Source organism: Saccostrea echinata, unplaced genomic scaffold (assembly GCF_033153115.1).
Source record: "Saccostrea echinata isolate AGI-Se365-2 ecotype Australia unplaced genomic scaffold, CSIRO_AGI_Sech_v1 ptg000009l, whole genome shotgun sequence".
NCBI lineage: Eukaryota > Metazoa > Mollusca > Bivalvia > Ostreida > Ostreidae > Saccostrea > Saccostrea echinata.
This window is the reverse complement of record NW_026889758.1, coordinates 21,769,380-21,785,312: the sequence shown is the minus strand read 5'-3', so window position 1 is coordinate 21,785,312 and position 15,933 is coordinate 21,769,380. Positions and strand designations below refer to the sequence as shown.

At 35.4% G+C, this 15,933-nt stretch overlaps 2 protein-coding genes across 5 annotated transcripts in view; one reads left to right on the top strand and one right to left on the bottom strand.

Moving 5' to 3' along the window:
• Positions 1 to 15,933, top strand: part of LOC133182031 (presenilin-1-like) — a 97,617-nt gene that overhangs the window by 64,808 nt on the left and 16,876 nt on the right. The window lies entirely within an intron of this gene.
• LOC133182023 (ral GTPase-activating protein subunit alpha-1-like) overlaps positions 1 to 15,933 on the bottom strand; it is a 61,886-nt gene that overhangs the window by 38,200 nt on the left and 7,753 nt on the right. For 2 of the 4 annotated variants that reach the window (XM_061316720.1, XM_061316724.1), the window contains exons 11-20: positions 14,613 to 14,684; positions 12,455 to 12,568; positions 11,412 to 11,642; positions 7,937 to 8,010; positions 7,587 to 7,701; positions 7,069 to 7,191; positions 6,594 to 6,714; positions 6,291 to 6,416; positions 5,724 to 5,897; positions 4,303 to 4,395 (exon numbers count right to left, since the gene is read on the bottom strand). In XM_061316720.1, the coding sequence (XP_061172704.1) occupies positions 4,303 to 4,395; positions 5,724 to 5,897; positions 6,291 to 6,416; positions 6,594 to 6,714; positions 7,069 to 7,191; positions 7,587 to 7,701; positions 7,937 to 8,010; positions 11,412 to 11,642; positions 12,455 to 12,568; positions 14,613 to 14,684 (1,243 nt within the window). The remainder of the gene's footprint in view (positions 1 to 4,302; positions 4,396 to 5,723; positions 5,898 to 6,290; positions 6,417 to 6,593; positions 6,715 to 7,068; positions 7,192 to 7,586; positions 7,702 to 7,936; positions 8,011 to 11,411; positions 11,643 to 12,454; positions 12,569 to 14,612; positions 14,685 to 15,933) is intronic. The other 2 variants (XM_061316722.1, XM_061316723.1) reach the window with 2 other exon arrangements.

The following is a 15,933-nucleotide window of genomic DNA, read 5'->3' as shown; positions in this document are numbered from 1 at the left end:
GATTTAAGTAGGACTTGTAGTTACTTGGAAATAGACCTGCTAAAAAAACTTTTAACCTGTTTAATCAAGAAAATTTTGGTCAGTTCCAACATCCAAAGCAAGTCTGGAAGTTTTCATCCTTAGATGCACCATCTATGCAAGTTAATCATAACAGGCCATAATATTATATAGCTACACCAAAAAATTACCCTGGTCACTCATCTGGATAAAGTAGGTCAGATTCAGAATCCAAAGCAAGTCTGGTAGTGTCCATCCCTAGATACATCATCCATGCTAATTTGGTTAAAATATGGCTAAATTCACTCATGTTGAAAATCTAGGTCAGATCCAGCATCCAAAGCAGGTTGGTTAGTGTCCATCCCTAGATGCATCATCCATGAAAGTTTGGTCCAGGTAGGGCTTATAGTTACTTGGGAATGGACCTGCTCCAAAAACTTGAACCTGGTCACTCATCTGGAAAATCTAGCTCAGATCCAGCATCCGAAGCAAGTGTGGTAGTGTCCATCCTTTAGATGCATCATCCATGCAAGTTTGGTCAAGGTAGGGCTTATAGTTACTTGGGAATGGACCTGCTCCAAAAACTTGAACCTGGTCACTCATCTGGAAAATCTAGCTCAGATTCAGCATCTGAAGCAAGTGTGGTAGTGTCCATACTTTGGATGCATCATCCATGCAAGTTTGGTCAAGGTAGGGCTTATAGTTACTTGGGAATGGACCTGCTCCAAAAACTTGAACCTGGTCACTCATCTGGAAAATCTAGCTCAGATCCAGCATCCAAAGCAAGTGTGGTAGTGTCCTTCATTTGGATGTCATCCATGTAAGTTTGGTCAAGGTAGGGCTTATAGTTACTTGGGAATGGACCTGCTCCAAAAACTTGAACCTGGTCACTCATCTGGAAAATCTAGCTCAGATTCAGCATCTGAAGCAAGTGTGGTAGTGTCCATACTTTGGATGCATCATCCATGCAAGTTTGGTCAAGGTAGGGCTTATAGTAACTTGGGAATGGACCTGCTCCAAAAACTTGAACCTGGTCACTCATCTGGAAAATCTAGCTCAGATCCAGCAATCGAAGCAAGTGTGGTAGTGTCCATCCTTTGGATGCATCATCCATGCAAGTTTGGTCAAGGTAGGGCTTATAGTTACTTGGGAATGGACCTGCTCCAAAAACTTGAACCTGGTCACTCATCTGGAAAATCTAGCTCAGATTCAGCATCTGAAGCAAGTGTGGTAGTGTCCATACTTTGGATGCATCATCCATGCAAGTTTGGTCAAGGTAGGGCTTATAGTTACTTGGGAATGGACCTGCTCCAAAAACTTGAACCTGGTCACTCATCTGGAAAATCTAGCTCAGATCCAGCATCCAAAGCAAGTGTGGTAGTGTCTATCCTTTGGATGCATCATCCATGCAAGTTTTGTCAAGGTAGGGCTTATAGTAACTTGGGAATGGACCTGCTCCAAAAACTTGAACCTGGTCACTCATCTGGAAAATCTAGCTCAGATCCAGCAATCGAAGCAAGTGTGGTAGTGTCCATCCTTTAGATGCATCATCCATGCAAGTTTGGTCAAGGTAGGGCTTATAGTTACTTGGGAATGGACCTGCTCCAAAAACTTGAACCTGGTCACTCATCTGGAAAATCTAGCTCAGATTCAGCATCTGAAGCAAGTGTGGTAGTGTCCATACTTTGGATGCATCATCCATGCAAGTTTGGTCAAGGTAGGGCTTATAGTTACTTGGGAATGGACCTGCTCCAAAAACTTGAACCTGGTCACTCATCTGGAAAATCTAGCTCAGATCCAGCATCCAAAGCAAGTGTGGTAGTGTCTATCCTTTGGATGCATCATCCATGCAAGTTTTGTCAAGGTAGGGCTTATAGTTACTTGGGAATGGACCTGCTCCAAAAACTTGAACCTGGTCACTCATCTGGAAAATCTAGCTCAGATCAAGCAATCGAAGCAAGTGTGGTAGTGTCCATCCTTTAGATGCATCATCCATGCAAGTTTGGTCAAGGTAGGGCTTATAGTTACTTGGGAATGGACCTGCTCCAAAAACTTGAACCTGGTCACTCATCTGGAAAATCTAGCTCAGATCCAGCAATCCAAGCAAGTGTGGTAGTGTCCATCCCTAGATGCATCATCCATGCAAGTTTGGTCCAGGTAGGGCTAATAGTTACTTGGGAATGGGACTTGCTCATAAAACTTTAACTGGGACGCCAACGCTAACACCGACGGTATAGCCTAAGCTCATCTCGACTTCGTCGAAGTGAGCTAAAAATAATATGAGCGCACTCCTTGATCTAAAAAATAAATCATGTTTAATAATCCTCAGAAATAGTTCTATCATTTTATAATTGCATATTTTAGATCAGAGGTTGCACTCTATATGAAATATTGATAAATAGCTTAAAAGATTGTCTGTTTTTGTAGATTTTTTTAGGATATGATGAAAATGAAGCAATTCATGACGTCATAATGCAATCACTAGCCAGAAAATTACATCATTTTTGATAGATACACAATCACCAATGGTCTAAATGATACTTAATGCATTGTCAACTTAAACTAAGCAGTTTCACTTTTTCAGAAATTCACAAGAAGCCATCCATAGATTGGCATGAAAATGTACATGCATATACTATCCCACAGTAAATTGATACTTTTACATATATGAACAGTCCTGAAACAATAAACTTTATATGCTTGATCAATGCAGGATTCTAGTGAAAAAAGAATGGGCCCAAAAAACTTGATATCCACTCAGAATATTTAGGTGATATATATATACAGTTTCCAAAGCATGACTGATATCACAAATCATTCTATATATTTCTTGAAATTACTATAGAATGGCCTACTACAAAATCTAAATGCAGTAGGTGAGCTCCTTGCTCTGGAGTGCACTAAATCAATAACTATAATATGTGTCGACTACAAATGAATATGATATGTTTATCAAGATACCCATAGAGGTAAATTTTGGTATCTCAAAATTGTTTATGTCTACAACCTGGATATGTTAAAATCTGAAAGTGGTTGTAATAGTATTTCAATACTATATAGAAACTTGGATTTGTTAACCATCCAATACCAGCTACACCCACCCCCACCCCTGTAACCCCCCCCCCCCTTTTATCTTGACATGTATTAACACTTTTAAGAGCAAAATTTACTTTGTGAAACCTTGGATGCAAATACAGGTACTCAATTGTGAAATCTCAACAACCTGGATTTCTCAGCATTTTCTGATAATCCTGCCAACAGATGTTCATCCAGGCATCTTGAGGCATGCACAATTACATAAACATGTTAGGGGAAAAAACTATTTTACCAGTATCAATAGTGTTTGCAGTCTGTGGTAAAGCAGCTTATCTTAAAGGTGCTTGGACACAGATTTGATGTTAATATTTTCTCAAATTTTCTGTATAATTTCATGATTTATATGTTGCTATAGCATTTCATACTAAAATATAATAAAAATCTTATTTCATCTCGAAGTTATTGAAACTTCAAATTTCTGGACGCGTTTGATTGACACATCCTTGCACTTTCACAAATTTTAATTTTATTCTTAATACTTAAGAAAAGTGGCAATTTTGTTGTGTATTGATGAAAAATATTAAAACTATAATCCAGAAAATTCAGAGTAGAAATGTTCGAAAGCAAACCCCACTCACAGTATTGTCAGTCCGTGCTCAGTGGTGTGTGCAGACTTTAACAATTGAACACACCCGGTGGATCGTAAACATTAACAATAACAGAGCTCGTGCCCTGTTTACAAAAACAGTTTACGTTTCACGGGTGTATTCAATTTGTTAAACTCTGTACACAACACTGAGCACGGGCTGATGATATAAGTGAGGGGATTTGCTTTCGCACATTTCTACTCTGAATTTTCTGGATTATAGATGTAATGTTTTTCATTAATACACAACAAAATCGCTTCTTTTCTTAAATATTAAGGATAAAGATAAAATTTGTGAAAGTGCAAGAATGTGTTAATCAAACGCGTCCAGGAATTCGTAGTTTAAATAATTTCCAGATAAAATAAGTTTTTAATTATATTTTCATGTGAAATGCTATTGCAATATATAAGTCGAGATATTATACAGAAAATTTGAGAAAACATTAACTTCAAATCTGTGTCTTAGCACCTTTAATGTCAAAAGATGACTTTATTATGAAATGTGATAATAAAATTGCCTATGAATGCAAATCCATACTTCATATAAATAAATATCACACTTGGAATCTAGTAGTGCCAGTAATAAATACACTTCTACAAAATGCCAGTGATAAAGTGCATACCTATGCTTTCAGATGTGCTGGATACAGAGACTGTACATGCAGGTATATTTGTGATCATATCATGCTTCTCTCTCATCTCAGCTGAGGTCACACCTGACATAAACAGGTCAATTCATTTTCTAACTATCAAATAAAACATATTATTCCTGTACTAAACAGAATGAAAAAAGCCAGTATACTGAAATAAACACATTATTTAATTTGCAAAGCTATGCCAAGGCATATTTCTGCGATTGAAAAACACACCTGTTTTTCACTCAATTTTCTTCTTCAGTACTCATCAATAAAATTGAAATTTCTTATATTTATATTCGTTATAGATTAATAATTTATTCACTATAAAAATTTCACTGAAAAACTCAAGGATTTTGATTTCCTTGTAGCTTGTTTATTGCCATGATGGCTAGTAAAATGGGTATGCAGTAGCAAACACACATTTTAAGGTTTTATGGTATTTTTGACAATTGTGGCAATTAACCAATAAACTTTTGAATTATTCTGATGTTTCACATTGTAGTTACTGGCTATGAATAATATTTTTAATGAAAAGTGCTTCAAATATGCTTTATAATAATACCCAAATTTTCAATTTGCCTATCCAGTTTAATAAATTACTTGTCTACATTCACTTGGGACTGAAACAGAGAAAACAATTTTGAGAGCACTGACAAGTCGCACAGACTATTCAATTTAACACCAAAAATGGAAAATGCTGTCAATTTATTGCATAGAAACTCAGCAGAAATATAGTTTGATGAACAGTTTGTACCATATAACAATTTACAAGTATCATCTGTGAAAAGAATATCACATGCTGAAATACGATTTTGTGTTTTTTTGTTTTTGTTTATTCAAAAATTTGACATAGTTTACAACCATCAAATATGGCTAGGCCGGTAGACACTTTCAAACTACATGTATAAATAGGCAAAGTATACCATAAGAGAGTGGGCAGGCTCCAATTAAGCAATTAAGCATGTTTTATAGAATGTAACCCTTGATTCAAATTTCAAATCTAATAGTGTTGTCACTCAAAGCATCACTATTTTGGTCGTAGAATATACTTTCAAGCGAGATTTGCAATAAGAAGGAATGCTTGCATATAAACATGACTCATCAAGGCCCCAATATTCTTGTAGAGGATTTTGAAAGATTTTATATGTTCTTTTAGTAAAATGTTGATTCCCTACTGCACCCAAATCTAGCCAAAATCTAGCCAAATTTTGATCAGAGAAACCCTTTTGGTTCAAGAAAGCTTTTAAGAGAGCAAAATTTATTACAGCATTTTGTGAAAAATTACAATAAGTATAAAGATGTAAACTCCTCCGAGGAAAAAAAGAGATTTTGAACCAACAAGTACATGTAAATGCTAGAAATACTATGTTGTGAAATAAACCCAGAGAGCGAGACTTGTTTTGTACCTTTGAGTCTCTCCACCAGATCTTTGGGATCAGCCAGGTTTCCATCACTGCTGCTCTTTATATAGAGTGCTGAGTCTGAGGCATTGGAGGGCTGGCGGGAGTGGGAGGGGGAGGGCTCCCCACTCAGGGAACGCTGCTTACTTAAATCAGGCCTAGCCTTACTACCACCAGCACCTTAACACAAGCAAGGTAATTCTGTATTCATTTATTATCTGTTAATATTTTCCTGATGAATCTCTCTTTTTTATATAGTAAAATAAAGCTTGGACTTCCAAATCACTTCAACATATCAATGGCATTCAAGATATCAATGTTTGAGATATGGAAGTTCAACTGTATATGTTTTGCATATTTGAGAGAAACCAAATGAAAATACTTACTATATATATATTCCATGACATTAAAATTGACTTCAAGAAAAATCAATCTAGTTCAAGTCTTTTTATTTTCAATTTTTCTTTAAATAAAATATCAAGGATGTAGAAAATGTGTAAGCAGCATTACCAATATTGGATTACTGTTTTATAAGATCGGACAGTTGTTTGCTAAGTTTGATATAATACTAACCATCACTTTTGTATTTTCCCCTTTCAAATGGGACAGCAGTATTGGTAAAAGCCTTGTCACTGGGAGGTTCATTTTTACCCCACGAGCGAGAAAAACTTTTATCATTGTTCTTGTTCCTTGGCATATCTATTTCAAATTATATAAAAATATTGAATTTCAGGAAATGTATTCTGAAAGAATAGAGTTGTGATGTATATATTGACATTCAATACATAAAAAAATCAGGGCAAGTTTATATATACCCAATCCAAAAAATGAAAAAAGGACAGATACAATTTATGATAATATTTTCATGTTATGCACCTTGACTCTTTCCTCTCCGTCTCTTCTCTTTTTGTTCCGTCAGTCGCTGCAGTGGCAGATCTGTCAGATCAAGTCCATACACCTGCTTGGCCAAAACTTTGGTCAGCGTGTCCATAGTGTTCTGTTGATGAATGCAATTTATCTGATATTCTTCATTTCCTTCAACTTCATGTACCGGTATATGTTTATGCTATAAATTCAAACTTCACTACTCTCTAAATATATAATCCTCTGCATCTTACTCCAAAATTTTTTTGCAATTTTCACTCATTTTCAACAGGATGAATGTTCTGGTACTGTTTTATAAAATGACACATTTATTATGTCTTTTTCTTTGAGAAAATCCAAATTTTACCTATGCAAACCTCTTTTTCATCATGAATATTAAAAAAAAAAGAATTTGAGATGCAACATTATATATAATGATTTTACAACACTGTTATCAGTACAGGAAGTATGATATAATGACACTAACCGCCCATTGTCTGATGAGTTCCGACCAGCCAGATAGAGAGGACAATACTTCCAGGAACTGGTCCCACAACTGACCACTCACACACACATTCAGATTGGCTCTTATCCATGTCACAATGATTGTCTGAAATATTTTACATTACGTTATTTCTGGTCATTTAAAAACATTTTTTTTTCAAATGAGGTTCAACATTGGCATAATATTACATACCGGTAAATCTTTTATCAATTGACTAAGCTAAACAAAGTCTGGAAGAAAGTTTGTATTCAATGAAAGAACTGCATGTGAAAGGAGATGCACATGGATATGTATTTCCTTTAGAATTGTATGGGTTCTCGGCCAGTACTTAGTGTGTCTTTTCAAAGCACTGAGGCTACCCCACATTTTTCTAGGTTTAAAATCAGTTCAAAAGAAGAATTCCTCTACCTTCTTTTGAACAGATGAAACCACAATACATAGAGCATGTATGTAATAGATATAAAGCATACTTGCTATTATCTTGATCTTCAAAAAGATACCTGAAATATTGGTGTTGCCAGTCTTTTTTGAAGATCAGTGGCCCTCTTGTCAAAGATAGGAACATCTCCCAAAACCCCTGTAGTTATACACAGCAGCACCTGTAGCATCTTCTCCCTAATTAAAAAAAAATAAAGGATAAAATTGGCATTCCCTCTCAAAATTTGAACTAACTTTAAAGAAAAAAAACTATATACAGGTACATGTAGGCATATTTTTTTTCTGCATATCATAGAAGAAATTTGATTAATATACAATAAATTCTGTACATATACACTTACTCAGTAACATAAATTCAAATCACTCATTCACTATAAAAATTCAAAGTATTCTATTTGTTCCAATAATTTACCATGTTTTCTGTTCCATCTTAATATTCATGACTAGATATCTGTAGATGTTTATAATTTTCTTGCATAAATCAACCTGGAAAGAAATACCAAACAAGAGGCCCAAGGGCCTTAACGGTCACCTGAGTATAATACAACAATTTAGAGGATCCATAGAGTATAAAATGAACTGAAAGGTGAAGCTTTGTTGCCCAAAAGCAAGAAAAATAGGATGATCAGGATCAACAAAATAATTAAGCTAGTATTCATTGATAGTTTATAAATTAGGTTCTAATCTGTTCCCCATTTATCACTATCACTATACAGTATATTAAAAACCTATCAGTGCTTCTGTACTATTTAATTTCTTGTTGCAATCTCTTACATTGGCCTCTCTTGATCTTTGATGAACATTTAATAAGACAAGTTATTTTTGTTCCATTTTTATTTATCTGTTACTTACAAGTCTACCTGATCATTAAAACTATGAAAATACTTTCTGTATTATACAATAAAAATTCTTGCATAATTCTCTTATTCTATTAACCTTTCAAGTACATTGTTTACAGTGATTAATTATCAAAAGTAAATGGCAAAGGGGAATAACTCCTCTCAGAATACAAATTAATAGAGCCCTGGCCAGGACCAGAACACTTGAACAAATGGTCCAGATGTTAAAAAATCAGGTAAAAATACCCTTCCTTGTTAAAACTTTTAATCTTTTTGCCTCTGATATGCCCAAGTGCAGAGAAAATTTTTAAAGAAATAATGCATTTTTACTACAGATTCACTATATTATCAATAGAGCCCCCTCCCCACCAAGGAACACTAGAGTCTCTCACCCTGGGACCAGAAGTTTGCTCATAAGTAATCACTTTGTTTATCTGCTTAACACTAAGGAGCAGACAGGATTATTTAATAGAATTAATGCATTTTCACTATATTATCAAGAGCCCCACCCTTATACCAGCACATCTGACCCGGGTCATGCAATTCACTACTCTTGAAGAAGCACTCTTGCTCACCATAACTATATACTTAGCTTCTTTGCTTTTTAACCAGAAGCAGAAAAGAATATTTTCAAAGAAATTTTGCTTTTTCACTATATATTGAAAAGAGCCCCCCCCCTCCAAAACCTTTTCACTAGAACCCTTGACCCTGGGGCCATGAAATTCACAAATTTGGAAAAGGCATCCTTGTGTATCATAACAATGTATTTAGTTTGTTTAAATAGTACCCAGGGGCAGAGAAGAACATTTTCAAAGAAAAAATTCACCTTCACTATAGGATCTATAAAAGCCCCATCCTAGAACCAGAACCCCTGTCCCTGGGGCCATGAATTTCACAATTTTGGAAGAGGCATCATTGCTTATCATAACATTGTACTTAGTTTGTTTCAAAAATACCCAGGAGCAGAGAAGAAGATTTTTAAAGCATTAATGCATTTTCACTATATAATAAATAGAGCCCGGCCCTAACATCAGAACCCCTGATCCAAGGGTCATGAAAATCACTATTTTTGGAAGAGTCACCCTTGCTAATATCATAACTATGTATTTAATTTGTTTCAATAATACCCAGGAGTAGAAAAGAAGATTTTCAAAGAAATAATGCACATTCACTATATGATCTTTATAGCCCCGCCCAAGCACTAGAACCCCTAACCCTGGGGCCATGAATTTCACAATTTGGTAGAGTCACCCTTGCTTATCATAACTATGTATTTAATTTGTTTCAATAATACCCAGGAGTAGAGAAGAAGATTTTCAAAGAAATAATGCACATTCACTATATGATCTTTATAGCCCCGCCCTAGCACCAGAACCCCTGACCCTGGGGCCATGAATTTCACAATTTTGGTAGAGTCACCCTTGCTTATCATAACTATGTATTTAATTTGTTTCAATAATACCCAGGAGTAGAGAAAAAGATTTTCAAAGAAATAATGCACATTCACTATATGATCTATACAGCCCCACCCTAGAACCAGAACCCCTGACCCTAGGGCCATGAATTTCACAATTTTGGTAGAGTGACCCTTACTTATCATAAGTATGTATTCAATTTGTTTCAAAATACCCAGGAGTAGAGAAGAAGATTTTCAAAGAAATAATACACTTTCACTATATGATCTATATAGCCCCCTCCCCCCCAGCAACAGAACCCCTGACCCTGGGGCCATGAATTTCACAATTTTGGTAGAGTCACCCTTGCTTATCATAACTATGTATTTAATTTGTTTCAATAATACCCAGGAGTAGAGAAGAAGATTTTCAAAGAAATAATGCACTTTCACTATATGATCTATACAGCCCTACCCTAGAACCAGAACCCCTGACCCTAGGGCCATGAATTTCACAATTTTGGTAGAGTGACCCTTACTTATCATAAGTATGTATTCAATTTGTTTCAATAATACCCAGGAGTAGAGAAGAAGATTTTCAAAGAAATAATACACTTTCACTATATGATCTATATAGCCCCCTCCCCCCCAGCAACAGAACCCCTGACCCTGGGGCCATGAATTTCACAATTTGGTAGAGTCACCCTTGCTTATCATAACTATGTATTCAATTTGTTCCAATAATACCCAGGAGTAGAGAAGAAGATTTTCAAAGAAATAATGCACTTTCACCATATGATCTATATAGCCCCCCCCCCCCAGCACCAGAACCCCTGACCCTGGGGCCATGAATTTCACAATTTTGGTAGAGTCACTCTTGCTTATCATAACTATGTATTTAATTTGTTTCAATAATACCCAGGAGTAGAGAAGAAGATTTTCAAAGAAATAATGCACTTTCACCAAATGATATATATATCCCCGCCCTCGCAACAGAACCCATGACCCTGGGGCCATGAATTTCACAATTTTGGTAGAGTCACTCTTGCTTAACATAACTATGTATTTAATTTGTTTCAATAATACCCAGGAGTAGAGAAGAAGATTTTCAAAGAAATAATGCACTTTCACTATATGATCTATATAGCCCCGCCCTAGCACCAGAACCCCTGACCCTGGGGCCATGAATTTCACAATTTTGGTAGAGGGCTCAATGCTTATTACAATCATGCCAACAGTTTGACTGCTTGATGTCCAGGAGTAAAGAAGAAGATTTTTAAAGATTGCATTAATTTTGGTGGTTTTAGCCCCACCCCTCAGGCCCCAGGGGGGCAGGGACCATGATATTCAAAAATTTTGTTCCCCTTCATACATAGATGCCATATGCTAAAATTGGCTGAAATTGGTTCTGCGGTTTCAGAGAAGAAGCTGAAAATGTTCAAATGTTAACACACGACACACGACGGACGACGACGGACGAAAACAGATAGCAATAGGTCACCTGAGTGACTCAGGTGACCTAAAAAATTGACTTGCACAAGTTTATGTATGTATGAAATTCATACAAAATAGATATTTTTGAAAATGTTCTTTTCCATGCACTATCTCTTTATATTACAAAAATGTACCCAAGGAAGTGTAAAAACTTTTTTCACCTGTTCTGACATTGCATTCTTGTCATCAGTTTGCAGTAGAAACACATTGGCTGAATTAACAATGAAGACTTGCAGGACTTTCTGTATTCCTGCTCTGACATCATTTAACCTTCCTCCATCTGCAAGGTCGCAGATGGCCCCAAGATAAGAGGCATTCCGGATACGAGAGTTGTTAATGGAATCTAGTGATGGTAGGGACTTGGAGAGATCTTTAGTCTGAGGAGCAGATTCCTGAAAAAAAGAGATAAGCTACAGATACTTACCATAATTACTTTTATCACATTGCAAGAAAGTCTATAAGTTAAACTACATATTGGCTAATTCACTCCACCATGGATTTAATAAGTCTGCAATTATTGATATAATTTCTGTGAAGGCAATGTTTCTTGATTACAAAACTTGTGAACAGTAGCTGGTAAAATAGTGTTATACAATATTTTCTCAGTTATTACACGGTCACCTCTAGACTATTGTAAACCTACAGTATAAATGTTTAGCACTGAGTTCTTAATGTACACTTTTGATACAGTTGAACTTGGATATCTCTAACACCACTATCTCGAATACCATGGATATGTTGAGGTCCCAAACACTTATTTCTTAAAGTATTTTACCTTGGATTCCTTGAATCCTCAGATATCTTGAAGTATTTTCTTGGTCCCATCAAGTTCGAGATAAAGAGATATGACTGTACTTTGTTACAGTTTTTCACTACTGGGTATTTCTTCTGGGTTGAACATTTTTAAAATTTGAAACTCTATCTCATACATATCTAAATTTGCCAAATTTTTTTTAGTAGCAGTATTTTTTCACGACCCCCTCCCCCTTCCATAATTTTATGACTGTTTTCAGTTGACCAGATACTATAGATGTATTATATACATGTATGTTATAGATAGGAAGTTCACAAGGTTTAAATCAAAATGATTCAACATTCAAAAATTCTTGTTGGACAAAAAAGTATCACATTATAAAGAAACATGAATGATGTTAAATGAAATAGGAAACAGCATTCTCTACAAGGCAATGATCATCATACATACATCTGAAGAATCCTCCTCCAAGATATCAGATAAGCTGCTATGGTGATATTCTGGTGCATGACCAAAGCCTATATCGGAGGGTTCTTGCATGAAGATAGGTTTTTGGTCAGCATGCTATGTAAGGAAAAACAGCATTCATTTTATGCACAAGAGGTTCATTAAAAAAGACTAAGAGCTGATAAATGTTAGTAAATAGTGTCCAATGATCTATCATGTTAAAGTGAAAGGTACTTGCATTAGACTAAATATTTCTAAATTTACAACATCCGTGCAATATATTTTGTAAGTAAAATGCAGTTATTTCTAACATTCCAATAAATCATGCTATACATTTACAAATGTATAATTTTACACACATTGCCATTCAACCATCTCCCTTTCCTCTGGCAACAGTTCAAAATAATTTATTCTGACACAATAATTAAGCTCTGTCAAAGAAGAGGAAAATGTCATTGACCTTGTTTTCTATTTTTCATGATATATATTTCAATGTTATGTTCTAAATGGGAACAATGAAATACCCATACATGTCATCTTTCATTAAAAAAAAAACAAATCATAATTTATTTAAATTACATACACATGCGAGGGGCATTTCAAAAGTTCTGGCAACTGGTGTGCGGTAAATTAATGAGCGTCATTATCATAAATTAAATTATATCAATCCCTCAAAATAGTCTCCGTTGACCTGGACACACTTTTTCAGTCTTGAAATCCACATGGAAAATGCTGCCCTATAGTCCTCTTTCGGTATACGCTTCATACACTGGAATACGACACTTCCGACTGCATGACGACTTTCAAATCGCCGTCCTCGGAGGGCTTCTTTGATAACGGCATTCAACCAAAAATCGCATGGAGCTAGGTCAGGACTGTAGGGTGGATGTGGTAAAACGGCAATACCATTTTCCTTTAAATATTTGGTTACTACCTCTGATCTATGGGCAGGTGCGTTGTCATGGAGGAGCTTTACTCCTCTAGTGCTGGTTGTTGGTCAGGTCGTTTTATAGTGCTCTACAACCTTAGACAAGACATTCTCTGCATAAAATTGACCAGTAACACTGCTGTGTTCTGGAACTGGAACTTGAGTAACAGGGCCTTTAGAATCAAAAAATAAGGCGTACATTACTCTCCGGACAGACCGGTTTCTGCGTGCAATTTGAGGCCTTGTATCATTTTCACCGATCCAAACTTTATTATTGAGCTTAGGTTCCGCTTCAAAAAAATATATCCATGTTTCATCACCAGTTACAATCTCATTTATTCGCCTTTGGTCACAATCTTCATAAATTGTTAGTAACTGTGAAGCCATTTCTACCCGGATGCGCTTTTGCTCTTCCGAGAGAAGATGCGGCACCCATCTAGCACAGACTTTCCTAAGCTTTAAGTTTTCCTTTAAAATACGAAAAACTGCTGACGAATTAATGTCAGTTAAGTCTGCTATTTCCTCAACTGTATATCTAGCATCATCAGCTATCGTATTTTGAACAGCGACGATTTCTTTTTCGCCATATGCACAAACTGGACGCCCCGAACGGGGGTCATCTTCAATTGATTTTCTACCCTCTTTAAATTGAACTACCCATCTTGCTATTGCTCGATATGAAAGAGCATGCTCTCTATATACTACATCTAAATCGGCTTTTATTTCTGTTGCCGTAAAGCCAAGCAATGAGCGAATTTTGCAATACACTCTTTGCTCAACAAAAAAATTGTTCTCCTTATCAGTCAATTTTACGCCCAGTATACAGAGTATACCTAATTATGACGTCATTTTAGCAGACCTATACGTCATTTTGAATGTAAAATGACGTCACTACTAATGCATATATGCAAAGCTTTACAGTGGTATCAGAGTCATTTTAATCCGTTACGTAGTTAAAATTTTATATACCAGTTGCCAGAACTTTTGAAATGCCCCTCCGTATATCCGTTTTTTTAATAAATTTAACAAAACTAAAGCCTTTGAATGGATTTATAAAATTGTTCTCAATCAGAATAATATTCTATTCCTAAAAAAAAAATTAGAGCCAGAAATGAGTCAATGTAAGACAATATTGACACTCTTCTCTTGTTTAAACACACATATGAAATAATCATCCCATTCCAAACACATGCCTGATCATTAGCATTCCACACTACACAGCCTATACATTACCTGAAACCAGTCCTTGTAAACACTGATGACTGTTTTGATTGATTTAGACTGGTTCAAGGAAAACAAAAATGCCTGGAAGTAGAAAAATGGCCATTTTTAATAAGATTATGAATGCTTAACAAACTAAAGACTGATTCAAGTTCTGAAAGCCATGTATCTTTTTTTCATAGTTTAACCTCCACTTGTTTTGCTGCATATTAAAACCATGAAACTAAGAATATGGTGAAATTACATGAGAGATGGAGCGCATACCTATAATTATAATGAAAACAAAACTGCAAGGTCAATTTTTGTACAAAACAACTTAATACGTTATAAATTGCAAAACATGATTAGATTGATCGAATGTCAACATCCTGTATGTTGGCCTGAAGTTTCAAACACCAGATTAATGCCATAATAAACAAATTCCTTAATTCTCATCCCTGCCCGCCCCAATTTTTTACCCCAACCTCGATTTTTTTTTATTTGTGTTTTTCTTCATCTTAGTTTTGATCGGGATCGGTAGTCCATTTACCATTCAACTTTTATTTTATATTCCATGAATTTCAGCGTGATTTTGACAGCTGATAAAGTGGTAATTGCTGTAATATGTATTAAAGAAGGATCAGTGTGAAAGATTGATGAGGATGTGTAGTAAGAGATATGTATATGTAAATGGACCTCTACTATGACTTTTATTTGGGCATAATAGATAAATCTGCACTGACTGATCACGTCAACAAAAAATCTTTACAATGAAAGAAATAAAAAATATAAAACAAAAAAATTTGGATGAGAATCTAGAAATCTTTTTATTATGGCCTAAGCTGACCAGGATTATTCTAAGAACACCTGCATTTTCACTGTAATAGATAAATAAAATGGGTTAAATAATTTAAAACCCACATTTTAAATCTTTTGGTGATAATCAAATACTGTAAATGTATTATATTTAGCATGTATGATATTTGGTGGAAATTGATTATTCAACAAATTGGCATAGTTTTGATTTAGGGCATTTCTGAATGTGCTAGATATACATGTATAAATCTACCTATAAAAACATTAAGCTTTGTACTTGATTAAGCGGATGCTGCTTTCCTCCAAAACCACTAAAAAGAATACACAGCCAAATGTAATATGTTTACAGTACCTAAGCGGTCATATTATGTACACAAATGTTCACTTCAATGTCACAATAGTTAGCATGTGCCTGAAAGTTTGCAACTTCTAGTATTTGCAATTATCGGGGGTTGTTTTTGGTACACACATATATTTTTTACATAGAGAGGTTTGGAAGTCGTTGTGTGAATAATGCCATTTCAATATTACTATCAAA